Here is a 26,368-nt window from a genome sequence, read left to right as displayed (position 1 = left end):
AAGGCCTTTCTGTGGCATAAAACCTAGAGTCTATAAAAGGAAAAACTGGTAAATCTGACTACACAAACATCAAAAAATTTCTACATGGCAAAAACCATCATAAGCAAGACAAACTGGGAAAAGTTTTGCTGCTTTTAATACAGAAAAAAAAAAAAAGCTGATTTCCCTAATATATACAGAGTTTCTACAAATCAGTAAGAGACTAATAATAACAGAGATGGAGCAAAGGATATGGATAGGCAGTGTATATAGAAAAGAAATAGCTTTTACACACAGGAAAAGATGCTCACCTTCATTCAGAATGACAAAACTAAAACTACAATGGGGAACCTTCTTCCCCTACCCATTATATCAGCTAAAAATTTTACAATGTTGTGTTGGTAAGAACAGGAGGAAAGAGGCACTTTTCTACATTCCTTGCTGGAATGTAGAACCCCTAAAGAAGACAAACTGGTAATATGTATCAAAATCACAAATGAATACACCCTCTGAAATAACAATTCAACTTTTAAGATTTTTATCTTGCACACACACTTGCACACATGTAAAATGACATTATTAAGTGAAGGAAATGACTGGAAACAACCTGTAGCAGACCAATTAAGTTCTATATATCCATAGAAAGAATACTATAAAAAAGATGAGGAAATATTCTATCCAGTGATATGGAGAGATCTCTAAAATATACTGTTAGGCGAAAAAGCAAAGCATGTATTGTATATAAACATTTAACTAAAAGCAGGGGAAGGGTATAATATAGAGGCACTTATTGTATATGTATAAATATCTAGAAGCATTTTAAAACTTATATGACCTATGAGCTGAAGTACACAGACACTTTTTACTGTATAGTAAAACTTTTTACACTTTATTTTTGAAATGTGTGAATTTATAACCTAATTTTGATGCTTTTTAAAATATTTATAAAAATTAATTTCTAAAAGGCATGATTATTAAACAATACTAAGTATCAAAATTTGTATCCAATGTGTATATTTACTGTGTTTAAACAATATTTTAAGATTTTTAAATTTCAACTAAAACAGGAATTTTAATTCAAATATTTTTTTTGACTTACCAATTCCTGTGATCTCTTTTTTGATCAGTTGCAACTCCATATGTTGGATTTTTATTCTTACTAATAAAAAGTAAATTTTCCCAACAATCACATCCTTTAAATGATACCTTTGGGGAAAGAATATACCTCATTTACTAAATATCAGTTTAAAAAACAAACAAAAAGAATGAAATATGTCCTGAAAGGCTTTAGCAGACATCTTTAGGATAGTAACTATTTAAGAATACCATTTTGGGGGCGCCTGGGGGGCTCAGTCGGTTGAGTGTCCGATTTCAGCTCCATGAGTTCAAGCCCCGCATCGGGCTCTGTGCTGACATCTCAGAGCCTGGAGCCTGCTTCAGATTCTGTGTCTCCCCCTTTCTCTGCCCCTCCCCTGCTCATGCTCTGTCTCTCTCTCAAAAGCAAAAAAAAAAAAAAAAAAAAAAAAAAAAAAAAAAAAAATTTAAAAAAAAAAAAAAAAGAATACCATTTTGACTCTTCATATTATTTAATGTTCCTTTTTTACAAAAAAGTATTCATTATTTTACTATAAAATTAGGAATCGGGGTGCCTGGGTGGCTCAGTCGGTTAAGTGTCTGATTTCGGCTCAGGTCACGATCTCACAGTTCATGAGTTCAAGCCCCGCCTAAGGCTCTGTGCTGACAGCTCAGAGCCTGGAGCCTGCTTCAGATTCTGTGATTCCTTCTCTCTCTGCCCTTCCCTGACTGATGCTCTGTCTCTCAAAAAATAAATGTTAAAAACAAAAAACAAAAAACAAAACAAAACAAAAGAACAGGAATCAAGCTTTTACTTGACTATCAATATACCTCAAAGGAAGAATTAGCCTGATTAACTGCAGGTCCTTTACTTAGAGCTTAGTTTCCAAAGAACTTAAGCGCAAAAAATTAAAATTTTCATGCTTGCAATATTTATTTGGTGTATAATGATGTTTCTGAACATCAAAACTCTGCACAAGAGTTTAGTGTCCTTACTCTAAGTGCTAGAATAGCACAGTTAACAAAGCACTTGGCCATAAAGAGACTCCACAGGTTGAGTCTGCTGCTGTGATATCTAGTCATCAAAGACCTTTCCCAAGTATTCTGAAATAATGTGGTAATAAACCTAGAAATTACTACAATACCCAGAGGGCTTTTTAACCTTCTCCCAGGTTTGGATCTCAAAATAATTTCCCAGGAATTGATCAACGTTATTATGTCAGGAGGAAGGGAGGCTTCCAGTGACAAGCTTTTAGGTCCTAAACAATTTGATAATTTTATTAATAATATGATTTGAGACGCTGAAGGCATGTCTATATCACATTTTTAGTGATATACGCTGGCGAGGGACAAGTAATAAAAGTCATTTAACAGAAGAGTACACAGGAAGGGGATAAAAGTATACATCCATTTCTTCAACAAATAAATTTTAGTGGAAAAAAAAACAAAAGAAATTTAAGAGTCAAACTACCAAATGAAATGTGTTTGGATACACTGGATTTGAACAAATCTTGTGTGGATACTGATTTGAACAAACCATGTGGGGGGAAAAGATATTTTATGAGACAATCAGGGAAATGTGAACACTGACTGGATATGGTATGGGTATTAGGAAACTATTAATATTTTTAGATATAACAGTATTACCGTTCTATTAAAAATGATACACAATTTTTATGGATGAAATTCCATGTCTGGAACTGGCTTTAATATAATCTATGAGGAGTGTGAGGGCTGGATACAGATAAAACAGACCTGACCATGTGTTCATAACTACTGGAGCTGGGCAATGGGTACCTGAGGATTCACTACAGTGTCCATATACTCTGGTCTATGCTTAAATTATTCCATATTAGTTTAAAAAGGCATTAAACAATAAACAAAACAGAAGCCCATTTCTGTAAAAATGCAACATTATATAAATGTGCTATATACCTTCCCCTCCCCCATGGAAAGGTACACAAGAGAATATTAAATGTGATTAAGTGGGAAAAATAATAGGAGCTCCTGGGTGGCACAGCGATTAAGCGTCCAACTCTTGATGTCAGCTCAGGTCATGATCTCACAGTTCGTGAGTTCAAGCCCCACATCAAGCTCTGTGCTGATGGTGCAGAGCTTGCTTGGGATTCTGTCTCTCCTTCTCTTCTGCCCCTCCCCAACTTGTGCTCGCTCTCGCATGTGTTCTCTCTCTCTCTCTCTCTCTCTCTCTCAAAAATAAGCTTAAAAAAATATTTTTAAATAATAAAATAATGAGAAAAATATGATTGTTTTTTTACTTTTCTAACATTGCCAAAATTTTCAGTAATGAAAATGTATTGCTTAGGTGGACAGAAAAAGCATTTTTGTTTAGTTTTAAAAAGATAAGTAGGGGGGCGCCTGTGTGGCTCAGTCGGTTAAGCGTCCAACTTCGGCTCAGGTCATGATCTCACGGTCCATGGGTTCGAGCCCCGCGTCAGGCTCTGGGCTGACGGCTCAGAGCCTGGAGCCTGCTTCCGATTCTGTGTCTCCCTCTCTCTCTGCCCCTCCCCCATTCATGCTCTGTCTCTCTGTGTCTCAAAAATAAATAAAAACATTTAATAAAAAAAAAAAAAAAAAAAGATAACTAGGCTAAAGTTATATCAGCCCAGTAAGGTAAATTTTTACAGACATAAGGTATTAGTTGCCCTCTGAGATGGTAAGATCCTCTACAAAAATTGACGGGGGCACCTGGGTGGCTCAGTCAGTTGAGGATCCGACTGTTGATTTCAGCTCACATCAAGATCCCAGGGTCATGGGACTGAGCCCTGCATCAGGCTCCGCACTGAGTGTGGGATCTGCTTGAGATTCTCTCTCTCTCCCTCTGCCCGCCTCCCCAACTTGTGCTCTCTCGCTCTCTCTCTCAAAAAACAAAAAACAAGCAGAGACCTATTAGGAATAGAATACAAAAGACACCTGCACTGAGTTAGAAGACGCCAAAAGTTTCTTTCTGTTCAGAGATTCTACTGGGCTGTTAACATCTGATTAATGTCAATTCTATCCTTACCCTGACCAATTTACAAAGACCTGAAAGGCTTGTTAATTTTCCCTGAACATTTAAGTTATCTGTTGTCAAAGGTACTTACTTTGATTTATTATATTCAAATTCTATGTGTAGACAATCTTCAATGCCCACTTCCATCTTAATAGAGTTGTTAACATCAGGATATGTGGCAAGCTGGTGAACAATAAGATCATATTCTTTTACCAAGTCTGTGAGTCTTCTTACTATTGTCACTTTAAGAAAATACCTATGAAGTTAAAGGAGAGGGTAAGTTAAATCTCCTACCATAAATTTCAGTGTCTTCAATAAGCAAACATTAACTGCAACTCAGCTTTCCTCCTTGCTGATCCTTTGGGATCAACTTCATTTACGAATTCAAATTTTTAAATGCCCCCATCAAAAAAATACAAACAACAATTTTAAGAATAGTGTACATACTTTTTAACACGCATTTGAAGTGCTATGGTCACACCTACTTGGGGAAATCTCTCTTCAGCACTTCTTAACCATATACTAAATGGGATTTGTTGGGAAACTAATGGATTTTGAGGTAATTCTGTTTACCAGACAAAGAAAGTACCTAGGGGATGATTCGTACAAAAAAAGTATATGACTAAACCAAACTTCTCATGACGGGGTTCTCTAAATCTATGATAGAAGACTATCGTTACCTCAGATGAGCATTAGCTAGACAAAACAAAATATTTGGCAGAATTCCTAAAAATCTAAAGCCTTTCAGTCCAGAATTGTAATTAGAAGTTCTAAGGAGTCATTCAACAGTAGCCATTACTTTCTGTTTTTGACACTATCTATACCGTTGCTAATACGCATTCATACCTCAAGCGGACATTGGCACCGATGTAAGATTCATATGGCTTTTCAACTTGCATAAATTCAAAATCATAACTTCTGCTCTGAGTCAATTCTCCAGGCAAGGCTAGTTCTTTCACTAGGTTTACAAATTCGTGAGTATTACTCTTGTCATTGAAAAGTTCTAAGAAATTTGAAAAAGCAAAAACGACCAATTACATTTAATATGTTTCATTAAAACTCAAACTTCTACCTCCAAAGCAAATCATTTTTACCAAAATAATTAGTTGGATTTGTCTCTAATACACTAGAGCTATGATATAAATTCCATTATTCCCTTCATTATGCTCCACCTAGGCATAAAAAAATTCAAGCAACACGGCACAATGAAAATTTCTATTATTAATAACGTATTCATCCCTTTAATGTAGTTAGAGTTTGCCCAATATGAAGCTGTTTTAATAGACACATTTCCGGCAATTATTTGAACCTCCTCCCCTCAAGGCAGAAAGCATTTATTGTTTTGCTTTAGTTAGGCAAATATATTACCTGATAAAACTATAATATACAAATACAAAAAACTTTTCAACTATCAGTGAATTACTAAAATTTGCCCCCTCAAATATAATCTCGTCTGGAATAGATACAGAAACAAGTATCTACCCATTCCAATTTTGACACTTTAAAAATGTATAGTAAAACTTAGAAAGCTAGATTTAAAACCCAGCTATGTATACTGTATTAGAAAGACCCATTTTCTTTTCTCTTTTCTGAATCTGTAGTAGCAAAAGATTTATAGAGTTTAACTCCTACTAAATCAAGAATGCCTCTGAAATACATATATGGAAATATTTATGGAAGCTGATCTAAGTCAAGAAGAAATTACATCCCTCCTTTTCACATGGAATCTTCTGACAGGTGAGTCTGGCTACAGGCACACATTAGGTTAGGAAGACAAATGGCATGGGTAATTAGAAAGTGAAGGATGAAAGTGACACTGGAAATTGTAAAGCTGGTGAAAGATGCAGGCAGATGGAAATTCCAGTGAGTCAACTAATTTTACTTGAATTATTTCTCAAGGCTGGTAGCTCACATAACTCCTTTCATTTTTAGTAACTAAGTTTAATAACAAATAAAGGCAGGTTGAGTCAAGTATCATTTAATACAATACAAAGAAACCTGTTTTAATGTTTACAAAATAAATCCTCTTTTATTATGCAAAATCAATTCCTTCCTTCCACAAAGCTAAGCTCTAATTCACGCATGTAAGTGCCAAATCCAACCCTCTTCAAACTCAGTTATCATTAAAAAAAAAAAAAAAAAAGTAATACTATTTTAAAACTCACCAATTTGACCTACAAATTCAATTCTAATTCCTTGGTGCTCTAGCCTCTTTCCAGGTTGCTTAAAGGCTAGGTTTACCTGCCAAAACATGAAATTATAAAAGATGTTAACAATCCTTTGAGTGGGCCTACCAATAGATTCCTTCCAGATGAATGCAATATATAAGCCCTTCAGGTATTCATTTCTGAAGTTTGAGACACCACCACATACCTAGATCATGATGACTTTATAGCAGTAGAGAAGGTATAACTTATACAATCACTTATACATAAATTTAAAAGCACCTGCTTTGTTAGGAAGGAATCCTTTATAAGCTGGAGAACTATACTCAAATCAAAAAAAGGGAAAACTTTCAACTATTCAAATGCGTTTTCCAGTCAAATAGTTAAACAATTCTACACAATGGCATTTTAATGTAAGGTAATCACTAATTCCAAGAATTTACTTAAAAAGATCATTTTCAGCTCTTAGTAACCAAAAATATAGTTATAATTCCTAACCTTAAAAGCCATGTTTATTGCCCCTGAATCTGCTACTCACCCTAAAAACAGAATTTCTAAAGATTTAAATTTTGAGTATGATTTATCTCACATATTTTTTAAGTAAAATATATAATCTTTAAATTCCTAAATTCACATCTGCCAAATGGAAAACTTAATTTTATAAATTTTTAATTTGAATTGACAAAATATCTGTAAAGTACATACATATTAAGAAAATTTTTTCCAAACATTAAAGGATTAGCTAACATATAAAAAAGCCTACTTCCAGATGTATTCTTTACTATAAAAAATATTAACATGACTCAAAAAAGCATTTTTAATAATGCTTCTCAAAAGATAACAGTAATCAAGGGTCAATAAAAGCAGAGGTCCAATTACTTCTGTTTGAAAACTATATTAACTAAAATATTCATTTTTCTGTATCTTCCATATCTGTAACCAGAATGAGTTAGTTACTTGCCTTCCAAATTAATATCTCAGAGAAAGAATAAACAAATTGTGGTACATCATATGATGGAATATTATTAAAGTTTAAAAATAATAAGATCAAAGAATTTTTTTTTTAATTTTTTTAACGTTTATTTATTTTTGAGACAGAGAGAGACAGAGCATGAACGGGGGAGGGGCAGAGAGAGAGGGGGAGACACAGAATTGGAAGCAGGCTCCAGGCTCTGAGCCATCAGCCCAGAGCCTGGCGCGGGGCTCGAACTCACGAACCGTGAGATCGTGACCTGAGCTGAAGTCGGACGCTCAACCAACTGAGCCACCCAGGCGCCCCAGATCAAAGAATTTTTAATGATGTGGGAAGATGTGCATGGTATGTTACATGAAGGAAGCATGGTCAAATTGTATACAAGCATAATGCCAATTGTATTTCTTAAACTACACAAAAGAAATACTCTTAACAACAGTTACTTCTGGAATGTATGAGTAATTTTGTTTTCTTCTTTGTAGTTTTCAAGATTTCTTTTGTTGCTCTTTTACAATAGGCAAATAACACCTTCAAAGTCAGAAAAATACTTCTTGAAGGAAAAAAAATTAGTACTTAGAGGCTCCACATACACTAACAAGTTGAATTTTAGGCTTGAACCACAAATAAAACAAGCATAAAACTAGCATAAAACAAGCATACTTCCAGCTGTTTCTCAAGCCAAGCAGGAATTAGAGCTCTTCTCTAATTTATACTAATAAAACACGTAAGAAGAACATACTTTTTAAAATGTCTATTTGGCAACAGGTTTTGGGAATGCCTTCATTTGAACATGGCTGTGTCTGGTATTTTTTAAATGTACAGACCTTCAAAAAACATTCTGAAACCCTATTATTAAGGTAGAAATGCAAAGTTATTTCATTTTCCTACCAAATTACCTAAACTCTGAAATTGTCCTTGGTCTCCTACTGATGTCAAAAACAGTTGCTTTTTAAGCCTGATGCAAGATATTCTGGAATCTAAAGGATCCCAGAGTTAGAAAACATAATTGAGCATATTTAAAAGCTGTTCTAAAAGGGAGCATAGAAACATAAATTAAACTAGGATAGTGAACTGGGTTAAAAAGTTTTAATACTAACTGTTACAATTTTGTAACTTTTATTACAATTTCAAATTTACAAAACAGTTTTAATAACAGCACAAGGAAATTCCATATAATCTTTATTCAAATTCATCATGTTTATATTCTGTCCCATATGCTTTACCACCTTTTCTCTCTCTATATATGTGCACGCATAGATACACAACTTTTTTTTCACAGTTGAGAATAATCTGGAAGCATCATGCTCCTCTATAATCTCTTACATAATCACAGTGCAATTATCAAAATCAGGAAAGTTAAAACTCCACAGTTTATATTCGAATTCCAACAACTGTCCCAATAATGGACTTTATACCCGTTTTTCCTTCTGTCCAGGCTCTAATCTAGAATCGTATGTTACATACAGTTATGTCTTTTTAGTCTCCTTTAATCTCAAACATTCCTCAGTCATTGCCTTTCTTGACCTGGATGTTTTTAAGAATATAGGTCACTTACTTTGTAGAATATCCCTCAATTTGGGTTTTGTTTGACGTTTTACCACATTTAGACTCAGTTTATGCATTTTTGCCAAGAATATCGCAGAAAATGAAGTTGTATCCTCCTCAGTGTATCTTATTAGGAAGTACGTGATGCCAATTGGTGATGTTAACTTTGATCATCTGGTCAAGGTGATCTGCCAGGTTTCTCCAATTTGAAGTTACTATTTTTCCCCTTTACTATTAATAAGTAATTTGGATATGTGAGACTATGTGTATATGTATAAAAGGCCATGAAAACAAAACATAAGGAAACAATCCATATATAAAACATACACAGGGGCAACTGGGTGGCTGAGTCAGTTAAGCATCTCTTGATTTCGGCTCAGGTCATGATCTCACAGTTAGTGAGTTCAAGCCCCATGTTGAGCTCTGCACTGACAGTGCAGGGCCTGCTTGGGATTCTCTCTCCTCTCTCTCTCTCTCTGCCCCTCTCCCCGCTCATGCATTCTCTCTCTCTCCTCTTTCTCTCTCAAAATAAATAAACGTAAAAAAAAGACATATTCATCGCTCTAACAGGCCAATCTCAAAGCTCATTCTTCAGCATATAATATCCTGTAGATGTCAAATAATGCTGTCTTCAGGAGCTATGTAAGTGAAATTCATCTACACTGTGTTTAAGACAAACATGTATCAATTTCCACACCATTTATAGTATAATTTACAGTTAATTACCAAGATATCTGTACTCTGTTGTTGCTGGATATTGTGGTTTCCCAAAATTAGTTTCAACTGCTGCCAGAAGAATAAAGTCCATATTCTTGAAAGATACTTCAGTAATATTCTTTGTTTAAAAAATTAAACTATAAAGCCCTTAACCTCAGAATAAACCTCTGTTCACTTTTGTAACAAGGAATTCAGAATTCACTATGGGTGGCTTGGTAGACAAGCTTGAATTGCTTCAAGACAATTTACTTATCACTGATCAATCTAAAAGAATGTTAAGGAATTATACCTTATGAACCCACCAAAAATATTCCCAGAAAAATTACTATCAAATCTTTCACAATTCACAATTTTCTACAATTATTGTACCTAGTAATTTCAATTAATAATAAACAATAATTAAACAATTAGTAAGACTCTCAGAATTACTCAGAAGGCCTAGTGATACAAGTTGAAATTAATTTTACTTATTTTTCACTTAATTTTTTCAATGTTTATTTTTAAGAGCACACGTGCGTGCAAGTAGGGAAGGGGCAGAGGATCCAAAGTGGGCTCTGGGCTGACAGCAGATAACCTGATGCAGGGCTCAAACTCACGAACTGTGAGATCATGACCTGAGCCAAAGCTGGACACTTAACCAACTGAGCACTCTTCCTCTCTCCCTCACAGTAAATAAACTTAAAAAAAAAAATGAATACAATTCAGAGAACAGGAGAAAATATTTGTGAAACATAACTGATAATGGACTTGTATCCAGCATATAAAGGAACTCTTGTAACTCAATAAAAAGACAACACAATAAAAAGAAAAAAAAATGGGTATGAATAGACTTTTCCCCAAAGATACACAAATGGCAATCAGCACATGAAAAGATGTTCAGTACTAGTCATTAGGGAAATGCAGACCAAAACCATGAGATGTGATAGCACTTTATACCCACTAAGATGGCCATAATAAAAAATACAATATTAAGTAGTGCCAAAAAAGTGAAGAAACCGGAACCCTCATACATTGCTGGGAAGAATGTAAAATGGTGCAGCTGCTTGGAAAAGACTGGCAGTTTTTCCAAAAGTTAACACAGAATTAACATGACTGAGCAATTCTAATGTATATACATCTAAGAGAAATGAAAACATATATTCACACAGAAACTTGTACACAAATGTACAGCATTATTATTATTCATAACAGCCAAAAAGTAGAAACCCAAATGTCCTCAACTGATGAACCGGATAAAGGAAATGTGGTATATCCCTCCATATTCCACACGGATATATATTGGAATATTAACCATAAAAAATGATGTTTTGATACATGCTACATGAACAAACCTTGAAAACATTATGCTAAAGGAAATAAGGCAGACGTGAAAGGGCAAATTTTGTATGACCACCTTTAAGAAATAACTAGAGGGATGCCTGGGTGGCTCAGTCAGTTGAGCGTCTGACCTCAGCTCAGGTCATGATCTTGCAGTTTGTGAGTGTGAGTCCTGCATTGGCCTTGCTGCCCTCAGCACATAGGCCACTTTGAATCTTCTGTCCCCCACCACGCCATCCCTTCCCTGCTCACACTCTCTCTCTCAAAAATAAATAAAACATTTTAAAAAAATAACTAGAACAGGTAAATTTACAGACAACAAAGTGGACCAGAGGTATCCAGGGACTGGGAGAAAAAGGAAATGGCTAGTTATTGTTTGATGGGTACAAAGTTTCTCTTTGGGGTGATGAACAAATTTTGTAATGGTTGTACAACTCTGGGAATGTAATTAATGCCACTGAATTGTACTTAAAAAATGGATAAAATGGCAAATTTAGTATTTTTTTTTTTTTACTAACTTCTTAAAAAGGAATGAACCCTGAAAACATCACATTAAGGAGCTAGACACCAGAGGCTATATATTGTACGAGTCCATATATATAAAATATCCAGTAAAGGCCAATCCATAGAGAAAGAAAGATTTGTAGATTAGCGACTGCTAGGTGTCTCAGTCCATTCGGGCTGCTATTACAAAATACTGTCAACAGGATGGCTTGTAAACAACAGAAATTCATTCCTCACAGTTCTGGAGGCTAGGAAGTTCAAGATCAGATCAAGTGCCACCAGACTTGGTTGAGAGCACTCTTTCTGGTTCACAGATGGCTATCTTTTTTACTGTGTTCTCACATGGCAGAAGGTCTAAGGGATTTCTCTGGGGTTTCTTTTATAAGAGCACTAATCCCATTCATAAGGGTTCTGCCCTCATAACCTAATCATGTCCCAAAGGCCCCATCTCCAAATACCATCACGTTGACAATTAGGTTTCAACACGTGAATTTTAAGAAGGCACAAATATTCAGTGTATAGCACTAAGGAAGCGATTGCTAATGGTATGGTGTTTCTTTTGGGGTGATGAAAATGTTAGGGAATTAGTGGCGGTGGCAGTACAATTCTGCAAATATAGTAAAAACACTGACTTGTACACTTAAAAAGGGTGAATTTCATGGTATGTGAATTATACTCAATAGGTTATTTTTTAAAAAAGAAAAGAAAGCAAATGTCACAAATAGACCAACGGAACACAACAGAAGTTGGAATAAAATCATACAACCTCTAAACTATGACAAAGGTGATATTGCAGTGCAATGAAGGAAACGATAAGTGTTCTGGGTTCACCAGATATCCATGTGGGGGGTGGGGGGAAACTAGCCTTGACTCCTATGTCACACAGACAAAATCAACTCCAAGCAAACTGAGGCTCTAAATGTGAAGTGTAGGGGCACCTGGGTGGCTCAGTCCATTAAGCATCCGACTTCGGCTTAGGTCATGATCTCATGGTTCGTGAATTCGAGCCCCAAGTCAGGCTCTGTGCTGACAGCTCAGAGCCTGGAGTCTGCTTCAGATTCTGTCTCCATCTCTCTCTGCCTCTCCCCTACTCATGCACTCTCTCTCTTTCAAATATAAGTAAATATTAAAAAAAAATTTTAATGTGAAGTGTGTAAAATAAACAAATTTACAGGAGAAAGGTAACAGGAGAATATCTTCATGCCCATAACGTAGGCAAAGATTCCTTAAATAGGATACAAAACATACTAACAAAAAGGAAACTGGGGCACCTGGATTGGCTCAGTCATTAAGACTCTTGATTTTGACACAGGTCATTATCTCACGGTTTGCGAGATCAAGCTCCATGTCGGGCTCTGCACTGATAGTGCAGAGCCTGCTTGGGATTCTCTCTTTCTCTCTCTCTCTCTCTCTCTCTCTCTCTCTGCCTCTCCCCGGCTCGTGCTCTCTCAAAATAAATAAACTTAAAAAAATAATAATAAGGAAACGGAACATTTGTAATGTATTAAAATTAAGAGCTAGTCATCAAAAGACAGCCACAAGGGGGCGCCTGGGTAGCTCAGTCAATTGAGCGGCCAACTTTGGCCACGTCATGATCTCAATAGTTTTGGTTGGCTGCTGTCAGCACGGAGCCCACTTCAGATCCTCTGTCCACCTCCGCCCCACCCCCCCACCCCCGCTCCTCCCCCACTCTCATGCACTGTCTCTCCAATATTATACATCAATAAGAAAAAAGTCAACTGAGTAGAGAAATGAGCTCTCCCCACTCCCCAAAAAACGTGAACAGACACTTCATAAAAGATATCAAATGGCCAATACATCTATGAAAAGTAGTTCAACTTCACTGAACATCAGGGAAATCAAAATTAATACCATGTAACAATCAAGGGAATGAGACTATGAGAAGACAAGCCATAGAATGAGAAAAAATATCTGCAGGAGACACATCTGGTAAAGGACTGTTATCCAGAACATAAAAAGATCTCTTAAAACTCAACAAGAAGAAAACAAACAATTTAAAAATCTGCCAATTAAAAATTAGGCAGATCATGTGAACAGGAGCCTCACCAAAGAAGATACACACTTGGCAAATAAACATAAAAAAGATATTCAACATCCCATTACCACTACACACCTATTAAAATGGACCAAATCCAGGGGCGCCTGGGTGGCTCAGTCGGTTGAACATCCGACTTCGGCTCAGGTCATGATCTCACAGTTTGTGAGTTCGAGCCCTGCATCAAGCTCTGTGCTGACTGCTTGCTCAGAGCCTGCTTCAGATTCTGTCTCTCCTTCTCTCTCTGCCCCTCCCCTGCTCACGCTTTGTCTCACTCTGTTTCTCAAAAATAAATCAATGTTAAAAAAAAATTTTTTTTTTAAATAATAATAAAATAAATAAAATGGACCAAATCCAGAAAGCTGACAACACCAAATGCTGACAAAGATGTGGAGCAACAGGCGCTCTCACACGTTGCTGAAGGAATGCAAAATGGTAGCACTACAATGAAAGACAGTTTAGCAGCTTCTTACAGAGCTAAAGATAGGCTTACCACACAATCCAACAAGCACACTTCTAGGTATTCATCCAAATGGGCTTAAAACTTATACCTATACAAAACTTGCACAAAGATGTTTGTAGCAGCCTCACTCATAAATTGCCAAAACTTGGAAGCGACCAAGATGTGCTTCATTAGGTGAGTGGATAAATAAACTGTGGCACATCTGGGGCGTCTGAGTGGCACAATCAGGCATCTGACTCTTGATTTCAGCTCAGGTCACGATCTCACGGTTTGTGAATTTGGGCCCCACACAGCACAGAGCCTGCTTGGGATTCTCTCTCCCCCTCTTTCTCTGCCCCCCTCCTGCTTGCCCACCCACTCTTTCTCTCTGTCTCTCTCCTCCTCTCAAAATAAATAAGTTAAAAAAAAAAACTTTAGAAATTCTTTTTTTTTTTTTAAATGAGAGAAAGAGAGCGAGCAAGCAGGGGAGGGTCAGAGAGAGACGGAGACACAGAATCTGAAGCAGGCTCGACTCTGAGCCGTCAGCACAGAGCCCAACACAGGGCTCAAATTCACAGGCTTCGAGATCATGACCTGAGCCTAAGTCAGACGCCTAACCAATTGAGCCACCCAGGTGCCCCCACCCCCCCCAAAAAACCCACAAACTTTAAAAAGAAAAGACTGTGATACATCCAGACAATGAAATATTATTTGGCACTGAAGAGAAATGAGCCTGTGAAAAGACATAAAGGAACCTTGCGTATTACAAAGTTAGAGAAGCCAATCTGAAAAGGCTAGATACTGTATGATTCCAACTACATGACGTTCTACAAAAAGCAGAACTATGGAAACAATAAAAAGGTCAGTGGTTTAGGGGGCAGGACAGGGAAGACGAACTGGCAGAACAATCGGCGGGGGAGGACAGGGGAGATGAACAGGTAGTACAAAGAAAGTATTTTTCAGGCAATGAAACTATGCTGTATGATATTATAATGATGGATATATGTCATTATACATTTGTCCAAACTCACACAATAGCAACACTAAAAGACTGAACCCTCAGGTAAACTATGGACTTTGGGTGATTATGATGTGTCAATGTAGGCTTGTCCTTGGTAAAGACTATGCCACTCTGGTGAGTGATGTTGATAATGAGAGGCTATACACGTATAAGGGCAGGAGGTATACGGGAAATAACTGTACTTCCCTCTCAATTTTTCTGTAAACCTAAAACTGCTTAAAAAATAATTCTTAAAAAAAAGTTCTGGAAAAAAAAAAGTATGCAGACAGAAATTCACATGTCAGGGATACCATAAAAAGAATTTATTCTTGCTTTGGATGGGATATCAGACCTCTTAGAACTTCAAAACTAGATCTAATATATGCAGGATTTTTATGCAGAGTCCCTACAATGCAAAGCCAAGTTTGGAAACCAATTATTCAGTCCAAACTCCCTAATTTTAAGGTGAAATCCATAAGATTAAATGACTGCCCCGAATTATCTACCAAGATTGGTAAAGTCATGGCTAGATCTCCCACCTCTAATCCAACAATCTTTTTTATTATATTCAGATATTTCAGAAAACCTAGACTTGTTCTTAGTGAACATGCTGGGTCACAGATAATCAATGCTTGTTTTCTTCTCTTTTAAGCTATCTTTTCAAAATACTCATAAATCATCTATTTAATAACGTGTTCTAAAGGTATGTCAGGAATCAATATTAACAGCAGTTACAACATTTGCAAAATAGATACAAAAAGCAAATATCATGTACCCCTCTGATAAAAACAACAACAACAAAAACACTACCCACATATACTCTTGCCAATGGAATTTAACTTGTGTCTCATCAAGTCTCTAAATTCAGCTACCAATTTACAAGGCAAAAACTCTGTCATGAGTATCCAATCACAAAGAACTCTGCAGTTCAAGTGTCCCAAGTTCTTCAAAGTTTAAAGAAAAGATAGTCATAAAGAGGGAACCAGAGATTGAAAGAGATTTAAAAAGCGATATCAATCTTTTTAAAGGAACAAGAAACGATTAAGAAACACAAGGGATTTTATTATTATAGAAAGCATAGTGGCTGGCTTCTTTTGAGAAGAGACTGTAACTGACTGAGATGAGACACAGGGACTACTGGCAAAGTTCTCCTTTTTTTTTTTTTTTCAACGTTTTTTATTTATTTTTGGGACAGAGAGAGACAGAGCATGAGTGGGGGAGGGTCAGAGAGAGAGGGAGACACAGAATCAGAAACAGGCTCCGAGCCATCAGCCCAGAGCCCGACGCGGGGCTCGAACTCACAGACCGCAAGATCGTGACCTGGCTGAAGTCGGACGCTTAACCGACTGCGCCACCCAGGCGCCCCAAAGTTCTCCTTCTTGACATCAATGGTAATTACAAGAAAACATGCCTTATATTTATTTTGTGGTTTTTCTCTACATGTTTTATTTTACAATAAAAATAGATTTTACAATAAAAATTTATTTTACAATAAAAATACAAAAAAATATTTTAAATAAATATTTAACCTTTTATTTTACAATAAAAAGGTTAAAAATGAAAAAAAAAAATCTCAGGTCAATAAATAATCAGATTCCAGATATGGTATCTTTTGAGCAACAGAAAACATTTATCTACAAAAGGTTTTATCATTTTTAAAAATGTAGTCTATAGTTATTGATTAGGTCTACATATGATCTCTAGCAATTCCAAAAATATAATCTGAAGGCCTACTGTTTTTTAAAAACCACACTGAAGTAGCTTTATTTCCTTAAATTTGTCCTCTTCCTTTATTTGTCCTATAACATCAGCCATGAACTCCTAATTGGCCCAGATGACATAAGATTATGTTAAACCAGACAATAAATGTTCCCTTCTAGACTTAAAAACAAACGGGGCACCTGGGTGGCTCAGTCGGTTCAGCGTCCTATTTTGGCTCAGGCCATGATCTCACGGTTCCTGAGTTCGGGTCCCGCATAGGGCTCTGTGTTGACTGCTGACAACTCAGAGCCTGGAGCCTGCTTCCGATTCTGTGTCTCCCTCTCTCTCTGCCCCTCCCCCACAAGCACTCTGTCTCTCTCTGCCTCTCAAAAATAAAGAAAACTAATAAAAAAAATTAAAAAACAAACAAAAGTTATGATTAATGGGTATCAATCATATTTGCTAAGGTGTAAGATTATTCTTCTACAAAAAAAGATTATTCTTCTACATTGCTTGATAAGGAAAAGGGGCAAAAGTGAAACCTTACGTAAGGTATCATAAACCTATCTGACTATGCATAGATACATTCCAAATGTACATTAAATCCTCTACAGGGTACCAAGAAATGAGATCAACAGACACCACAGTAGTAGTGTAGAGAGAGAAGCTACAAAGAATGAGAAAGAAATTTTTAGAAAGGTATACTAAAGAATTATCCCCAATCTCTACAACTCAACTTAATGTAAAAGGAGAAACAAACTTTTGAGTGGATCACAGCCCCAGTGAAGAAGCTAAAGCGAAACATGCATAGTCACAAACACAAAATTCTGCGTACAATTTTAGACTCTGTCCCTGTAATCCTTCCAGTAAGAATCTCTCTCCTAGGGGAACCTGGGTGGCTCAGTCAGTCAAGTGACTCTTGACTTCAACTCGGGTCATGATCTCCCAGTTCTTGAGTTTGAGCCCCAAGTCAGGCTCTGCGCTAATAGTGTGGAACCTGCTTGGGATTCTTTCCCCCTCTTCGTGTACCCCTCCCCTGCCCCATTCTCTCTCTCTCAAAACAAATAACTTTAAAAAAAAAAAATCTTTCCTATAAATGCTCTAATGGAATCAAGGATTTTAGCTGACCTTCCAAAAAAACCTTCCACCTCCAACAAAATCATTCAAATTTAGAAACAGCGCAGACAACTTTGATGACTAATTCTAATATCCTACAACTAGATAGTTCTCCCAAACACAAGATTTACCTTTCCTGAAACAGATTCTCCATCATAGAAAAGATAGTGTTTTTCTACTTTGCCATCTTCAGTTTTCATCTCGGCCATTTTCCTGGTTTCCCCATCATTAAGGACAACATCGATCTCACAAATGGGTCCAAAAAAGCCTCCAAGAAAACTCTGAAATAAAAGGAAAATGCCCATAATTATGTGTTGTCAGACAGTACATTTTGTAATTCAAGTAAAATTACCTATGACCTACAGTTAAACAGACTGCAAATCTGTTGAGTACAACAAGGAAATAAGAACTTAAATTCCACATCAAAACTAAACAAATTTAGGAGCACCCAAGCTGGGTCAGACCGTGCAACTCTTGACCTCGGGGTTGTGAGCTTGGGCCCTACCTTGGGTATAGAGATTACTTAAAAATAAAATCCTAAAAAAAACAAAAAACCTAAACAAATTTAGTATAACAATGCACATACAACTAATATTGTACTGTACATTAACATGTTAAGAGGACAAATTTATACGTTTTTTTACCACAATTTCTTAAAAGACAAAAAGAAAACTAAAATTTAAACACGCTATAATTTCAATCATTGCCATAGGTAAATGCTATAAATAATTACTAACATATACCAGAAATCTAAAAAAAATTTTTTTTATTTATTGATTTGAGACAGAGTGCACAGGGGAGGGGCAGAGAGAATCCCAAGAAGGTTCCATGTTGTTAGTGTGGAGCCCAATGTGGGGTTCAAACCCACAAACTGTGAGATCATTACCTGGGCAAAAATCAAGGGACAGACACTCAACAAACAGACTGTACCACCCAGGCACCCCTAAAAATTAATTCTTAATAGATGGTTTGAAAAGTCCCCTTTATTCTCCTGTGTGGCTCTTTCATATAGCAGAACTCATAAAATCCAAATTATGCGTATAGATCCAAATGAATAATTACTATGTAATACTTACTATAAAATGCACTGCGATATGGGTCTGAACAGGATGCGTTACGTTGTGTAAGCCCTTGGAATAAATAAAACTGGCTCTAGTAGAGGAGACTGACTAAATTTCTGTGAATTTTTCCGAAGAAAATGTATAAGCTGGGGTGTCTCGATTGCTCAGTCGGTTAAGCATCCGACTTCGGCTCAGGTCATGATCTCAGGGTTGTGGGATGAGCCCTGCATCAGGCTCTGTGTTGGGGACACGGCCTGCTTAAGATTCACTCTCTCCCCCTCTCCCTCTGCCCCTCTGACTCTAAAATATAAATAAATAATAAAATTTACATGAAGAACCATCTCCTATCCTGTCATCCTACATCCTTTCTTAGTCTGCCCTACACAACCATAGTAATCTCTCAAAAACATAAACCTGATCATATGCTGTTTAAAATCCTTCAACAGGCTGGTGAGAGTACAAATGGGAACAACTACTTTAGAAAACAGGTGGCATTATCTGGTAAAGCTAAAGATATACATACCCCATGACCCAGCAATTACACCCCTAGTTATCTACCCTAAAGAGAACTCTTACACATGAACCAGGAAACAAATGTAAGAATGTTAATAACATCATTGTTCACAATAGCTCCAAATAGGAAACAATTCAAATATCCATCAACAAGAGATGGGTACATAAATTTTAGTCTATTCATAAATAGGCAAAGGAATGAGACACAACTATACACACAGATGACTCACACACACACACATACCCACTAATACTGAAAGAGGTCAGACACAAAAAGAATACACATGCAATATTATTCCGTTTATTAAAAAGTCAAAAACATGTAACATACACTCTAGTATTAGAAATCAGGAAGTGGCTAGAAGAGAGCACAGAGGGAGCTTCTAGAGGGCTAGTTATGCTGTTGTGTTTTTAAATTTTTTTTAATGTTTATTTATTCTTTGAGAGAGACAGCGCATGAGTGGGGAAGGAGCAGAGAGAGAGAGGGAGACACAGAATCTGAAGCAGGCTCCAGGCTCTGAGCTGTCAACAGAGCCTGATGCGGGGCTCAAACACACGGACCATGAGATCATGACCTGAGCTGAAGTGGGTCACTCAACCAACTGAACCACCCAGGCACCCCCCTATGCTGTTTGTTTTTATCAGAGCACTTCCTACACAGGTTCATTCACTTTGTGAAGATACATCAAGCTGTATATTTGTGCACTCTTCTGTACTTCACTGTTACACACACACACACACGTATTCCCTAACGTGGCCTACATGTAACTGGCTCTACCCATTATCTCCAACCACACCAGCCTCAAATTATCCAAGTTAATCAAATTTGCCAGTTTCTTTCTCATCCTAGACCAAGTATCCTTAACCTAACTAATTCATCCTCTGAGTCTCAGTCTGACTCATTTCCATAAAGAGGCCTTCCTTTCCTTCCTAATTGAAACTAGAGTCTCCAAATTTAGGCCTCACAACACCATGTAGTTTTTACTTCATCATTTATTATACTGTGTGCTTATTCAATACCTGAATCCCTAACTGAACCGTAAATTCCCTGAGGACAGATACTTTATCCTTTGCTCATCACTAAAGACACAGTAGCTATGGGTAGTATGTGGAATTTAGTAGAAAGCATTAAAATATATATTGAATGTTAAATTAATATTGAATAAAACACATACTGTTCTGGGGACCCTGGGTGGCTCAGTCGGTTGAGTGCCCGACTTCGGCTCAGGTCATGGTCTCACAGTTTGAGTTCAAGCCCCACACTGGGCTCTGGGTTGACAGCGTGAAGCCTGCTTCAGACCCTCTATCTCCTTCTCTCTCTGTCCCTCCCTCTCTCTCTCTCTCTGTCAAAAAAAACATTAAAGAAAACTTAAAAAAATTAAATATAAAAAAGTTAAAAACACATGCTGTCCTCATAATAAAAAATAGATACAAAAGAAAGGAGTTAAATCTGGAATATTTGATGAAACTAGCCCTCCCCCCAAAAGTTAGCATCGGTGCAGTAGATAAGTCTAGAGCAAGGAACTTGCATCAAATCTCAATTCTGTCCTTAGGTAGCAGAGTAACAGCAAGCAAGCTAATGATCCTCTTAAAACTCAGTAGGTCACAGGATGATACCATGATCAAAGAAGACAGTGTTTTCCTAAATTCTGAGCCTGTTGGGTTTTATTAATCCTATATTAACAAAAAGATTGTGATTTCAGGGATGCCTGGGAGGCTCAGTCGGTTAAACGTCTGACTCTTGGTTTCCACTCAGGTCCTGATCTCACGGTCTGTGGGTTTGAGCCCCACATCCAGCTGAACACTGATTGTGCAGAGCCTGCTTGGAATTCTCCTTCTCCCCTCTCTCTCTGCCTTCATCCGAGTTGTGCTCTCTCTCTCTCAAAATAAATAAACTGAAAAAAAAAAATGGGCAAGTTTAAAAATAAATATATCGTAATTTCAAGAAATCAACTCAAAAAATTGCCAGATTTGTATTTTTGACATACTACAAAAACACAAGCAGCATGTTTTCCTTTCAGCAATGTTTTAATCTTTCCTGGCAACATTACAAATAACAAAGTCAATTTTAACCAGAAAACTAATTTTAATCAGAAAATGATTCTGAACTTAGAATGAAAAACATCAGTGATAGGTCATATGCACTGTCCCTTCCTAGTTAGCTTTCACACTCCCAAGTTTTAAATTCAAAACTTGCTCAAGATGGTTTATGTTCTCCTAAGGGCTACAGATATGACAATGTACAGCAGCTCAAAATCAGGCTGCTGATATTTACTAATTATCAACTATGTGCAAACTACTGAGCAGCCAAGGTGGCAGGGAAGGGTGGGAAGATGGGAACTGCTATGGGAGGAGCACTTATGAAAGGGTAGAAGACAACAACCTCATTTAAGACATAAAATAGAAGCAGGAAAATAAAATTCAATTTTTTCATTCCCCTTTAATACTTCCCAGAGCTGCTTCCAGGAAAAATGAGATTCGAAAACTACAAAAATTCTTTTACAAATAAAAGTAAATATTATGGTAACTTTTCCCACATATGGATACTTAACACCCAGAGAACTTAGGATTTGAAAGCTGACACTAAAAGATCAAAATCAAAATTGCCCCTAATTAAAGTGGTGTAAAAGAGGGGCACCTTGGTGGCTCAGTCAGGCTAGGCGACCAACTCTTCATTTCAGCTCAGGTCATGATCTTGCAGTTCAGGAGATCGAGCCCACATGGGGGTTCTACACTGACAGCACAGAGCCTGCTTGGGATTCTCTCTCTCCCTCTCTCTTGCCTCTCTCCCGCCCACACTTGCTAGTCTTATAAAACTTCACAATTAACTAATAACATAATTATAAAGTTAAATAGTCTTATTTTGACATGATAGGTAAAAATAAAAAATTCCTACGCATTAAAAATATGTGAAAGCTATGTTATCCTTTATTACTTTCTGTATGCCTGTAGTATTTCACAACTAAAACTTTAAAAAGTAGGCTTACTTTTCAACATAAATTGTCAAAACACTAAGATGGGGACAGATTAGATTTTTTTTTAAAGCCTAGTTGTAATACATACAGAAGCATAATAGATTAATAAACTGTAACATTTTAACAAGATTAAGTTAACAAACACCATGAGAATTCAGCACCAGGTTAACATCCAGTTTTTCACATTAGGACACATCAAAAACAAACTAGTCTTATCAAAGGCCTCCAGAAAACTGTCAAGGTCTTACAATTAACAAGTAGACAACGGAGAGAAAAAGACATCTGAGGTAAAAGTTTGGCTTTTCTCTTTTCCTTCTTTTTGTTTTTTGTTGCTTATGTATTTTTGAGAGAGAGAGCACGCAAGTGGAAAGGAGGGCAGAGAGAAAGAAAGGGAGAGACACAATCCGATGCAGGCCCTCGGCTGTCAATACAGAGCCCAACAAGGGGGCTTAAACCCATGAACCTTGAGATCATGACCGGAGCCAAAGTCAGATGCTTAAGTGACCAGACCGACAGAGCCACCCAGGTGCCCCTTTGTTTTCCTTCTAAAAGGAGTTGAAAGAAAAAAGATTTGCCTACCCAAAGTCTTGCTTTTGAAGTTTTTACTACAAGATATGCATCTTCTGTCATTTCAAACAAAAGTCATAAAATTAGGGGCGCCTGGGTGGCTCAGTCGGTTGGGCGGCCGACTTCGGCTCAGGTCATGATCTCGCGGTCAGTGAGTTCAAGCCCCGCGTCAGGCTCTGTGCTGACGGCTCGGAGCCTGGAGCCTGTTTCAGATTCTGTGTCTCCCTCTCTCTGACCCTCCCCCGTTCATGCTCTGTCTCTCTCTGTCTCAAAAATAAATAAATGTTAAAAAAAAAAAAAATTAAAAAAAAAAAAAAAGTCATAAAATTAAAATCTTTTTTAATTATTCACATCAAATTTTAATAATTTTCCTGTTATGTAAAGAAATCAAAATACATAATTGACAGGATGGTGAAGACTAGGAGGTAGAAAGTGAATGAAAATTGTAAAGAAGGTTAGTATACATTAACATAGGCTTTTGCTGAAATTACAGAAGACATGTATTAAACTGAAAGATTACTCATATCTTCAAGGGAGCATTTAAAATATGAGATTTTCAGGAGCAATATTAGACAATAATATACAAGTCAAAACTCTTAGGTAGCCTTTAAATAGCTAACCTGCAATATATATGACTATTAAAAGATTACAGCATTGTTTTTACAGTTTTCTAATTGTGGCCTAACCCTCCTATCACCTTTAGGTTAACTTAAGATTTTCCATATAATTCATAAACCCATACTGGGCATTACCACCCAGCAAAATTACATGTGAATATGTAGCTCTCACTGAAGAAATTTCACTACCTCCAGTGGATGTAAAGAAATGCAACTCAAGGTGAGTGGATAGGGAGGCTCTCAAAATTTACACAAGCAATGAAACAGCAAATTTTCTTGCATAGGTTACATTTATGTCCATTTGTGTTATAAAGCTTTACAATTCAGTTTATGTTTGATGAGTAACTTGAAAATAAATTGCTCTTAAACTATTCAAAAGCTTATTAAAAGTAATAATTTTAAAAATAAGCAATAAATAGGAGGGCCTTTTATGTCTTCTTGGCAAATTATATTCAATTAAAAAAGACTTCCCTAACTCCCTCACTAGGCAAGGTCTCCTTTTTAGATTTATCACAACTGTAATTTCCACGTTAAATAATTTGTACAAACAGATGGTTACCTCCCTCTAGACTGTAAGCTACAAGAGAGCAAGGCCTGTTTCAGTCTTGCTCATGGCCCCTGGCCAACCTAAGTAATTATTTGTTGCAGGAAAAAAAGGGCCCCCAGTTTAAGAATGAATAGGTCTGTCTTTTACTTTTCTGATTTTAATTAGATCAACACGATTTCTGAGTTTAAGATGTATTTATTCAAAACATTTATTTTTAATTTTTTTTAAATAAACCTAGCTTCTGCTTCAGCCAAAACTCTAAGTTTACTCAACCAGTGAGCTTTGGTAAAGCTAACAGTATCAAGAGAGCACACAGTAGGCACTCAACGTACACTTGTTAAAATCAAACGAATACCACAAAGTGAGCCAAATGAGATCCAATCTAGAGACGGCCAACACACACAAAGTTAAACGCCTTGTGCTTCCCACGAACCGGTTGGAGTACTCGGATTTCCCTCCCTTCTCTGTTCCCTAGGCCATTTCAACATCCCGAAGCGTTAAGTTTCTAGAAAATGGCTTGGGGAAGGAAATGAGAGCCAAAGCTTAAACTAGCGGGCACAAAACCAGTGTCTGAATTAAAATCATCCCACTTCAACGTCCTTTCCTTTTTTTCTCCCATTCTACAAGTGTCAAAATCAAGGCTGAACTGGGGTCAGGATACGGCAGAATGTCACCACAAAGAGATTAAAACAACAACAACCCGGAGTTTACCAAGCTCGTGACACTGAAAGAGAGTGACCCAGTACCCCCCCCCCACCAGCCCGGAACTGGGGGACTCCCGGGTCACTCCACCTGAAGGGAAGCTAGGCTGTCCGGAAGGAGCGGAGGGACTAGCTACCTTGGAAGGGGAGGCGGCGCTGAGCCCCCGCAGAGGCGGGGTCCGAGTACCCAGCCAGGGCCCCCACAGCCGGTCGAGGAAGGCGGGCAGAGGCTCCGACATGGCCAGGAGAGCGCGCAGCCGCCCGCAGGTGCTCGGGCCTCTGCGAGACCGGGAAAAGGCGGCCCCGCCCGCCCTTCCCCGCTCCCGGGGTGGCTAGACAGGCCTAACCCGGTTCCCCGCCCTGCTCGCCGCCCCCCTCCTGCCGCTCCCCTCCGCCCCACCCGGGATACCCGGCCCGCCGTTGGCGGGCCCGCCGCGCGCTGTAGGGCCAGGACTGGAGGCGAGCGCGCGGGCCGCCGCGCACTCACCATTGTCAGCGCCGCCGCCGCGTCCCCCCCACTTCACTCCGCTTCCCTCAGGAGAACTCCCAGCCCAGATTCCCTCCGCCCCAGCGCCCGTCACGTGACCTGGAGCCGCTGGCCGCACGTGACCCCTCCCTTCCTTTCTTCCTCTCCCCCTGCTCAGGTCCCCTCCCGGCCTCTTGCCCCGCCCCACTGGCCAGCCAGGCCCTCGAGGACTGGCAGCTTGGAGGCGGGGCCTCGTGCTCCACCCTACGGCTGAGGAGGCGGGGCCACTGAGATGACGTAAAGTGGGAGGGGCCTGGGCGGAGGCAGGCACCACAGGCCCTCCTCTCCCTCCCTTCCGTCACGTGAGGGGCGGTCGGCTGACGGGCTTTGCCACGCCCAGTTCCTCTTCCCTGTGGAAGTTTGAGTAACTGGAAAAGGAGGGGGGGGTGGTTTATCTTCCTGGGTGGGTTACTAGGGCCCCTCCGAGACGAAGGGGCGTTGTTACCCGAGGCCCTGCTTCCCTAGGCCTCGCAGGGTACGTGCTCTCTTCATCCAGGGATTATGCATTTTTCCATCTTTCTGGAACTCTGCCCAGCTCCCGCTCCTTCTGAGAGGTTCTGGGTTTTGAGAAACTTGTTAGCTTTGTAACCTCTGAAGAGCCGACCAATAGAAAAAACGTGAGGGTGCTACATCCGTTGCTTTGTAAAGTACGCGGATAGCTTGCGATCTAACCCCGCCAACCCCCAGGCCCTGCAGCCCAGCCAGTGCGTGAAGTGGGGGGAAGCCTTCCTAAAACAGGTGATGCTACTAGCCACTACTCTGGTTTTAACCGCATCCTGACGCTGTGGTGTAGCCTAGAGGCCCTCCAGTTGAATGGGAGGCTGTTTTAGTTTTTAAAAGCAGTGTTGAACCACCACGGTGTATTCTGTACCTGACCAAAGCAGGAAAAGAATGATAATCTGAACGCGCCATCGTTATCCCATTGTAAAACAAAATCCAGTTGGTGCCGCAGGGCCATAAAGCAAGCACAAAATTAGAGTATGGTCTCTAGCCACAAAAAAATTCAACTAGAAATATCAAAAAGATAGTCAGAAAATCCACAAACATATGGAAACTAAGCAACATAATTCTAAGCCTCTATGTCAAAGAAGACGTTAGTGGAAACTTAAAAATAGTTTGAACTAAAAGAAAATGAACATACAACATAGCAGAATTTATGGTACGAAGTATTTACAGGGAGGTCTGTAGCTTTAAATGTATATATTTGAAAAGAAGAGTTTAAAAGTCAGCAATGTAAGTTCACATCTGGAAGTAAAAGCATA

General features: G+C 38.3%; 1 protein-coding gene across 4 annotated transcripts in view; it reads right to left on the bottom strand.

Moving 5' to 3' along the window:
* The window catches only part of VPS26A (VPS26 retromer complex component A), a 33,333-nt gene extending 8,102 nt beyond the window's left edge, over positions 1–25,231 (bottom strand). Inside the window, exons 1-6 of one of the 4 annotated variants that reach the window (XM_058696544.1) lie at positions 25,068–25,231; positions 17,731–17,880; positions 6,229–6,304; positions 4,910–5,066; positions 4,155–4,319; positions 1,079–1,185 (exon numbers count right to left, since the gene is read on the bottom strand). In XM_058696544.1, coding sequence (XP_058552527.1) covers positions 1,079–1,185; positions 4,155–4,319; positions 4,910–5,066; positions 6,229–6,304; positions 17,731–17,880; positions 25,068–25,070 — 658 coding nt within the window. In that variant the 5' untranslated portion in view covers positions 25,071–25,231. Of the gene's footprint in view, positions 1–1,078; positions 1,186–4,154; positions 4,320–4,909; positions 5,067–6,228; positions 6,305–17,730; positions 17,881–20,348; positions 20,469–24,717; positions 24,953–25,067 lie in introns of those variants that run through there. The other 3 variants (XM_058696543.1, XM_058696545.1, XM_058696546.1) reach the window with 3 other exon arrangements.
* Between the last annotated feature and the right edge of the window lie 1,137 nt (positions 25,232–26,368).

The sequence above is a fragment of the Neofelis nebulosa genome, chromosome 13 (assembly GCF_028018385.1).
Source record: "Neofelis nebulosa isolate mNeoNeb1 chromosome 13, mNeoNeb1.pri, whole genome shotgun sequence".
Classification (NCBI taxonomy): Eukaryota; Metazoa; Chordata; class Mammalia; order Carnivora; family Felidae; genus Neofelis; species Neofelis nebulosa.
This window is presented reverse-complemented; position numbering and strand designations above follow the sequence as displayed.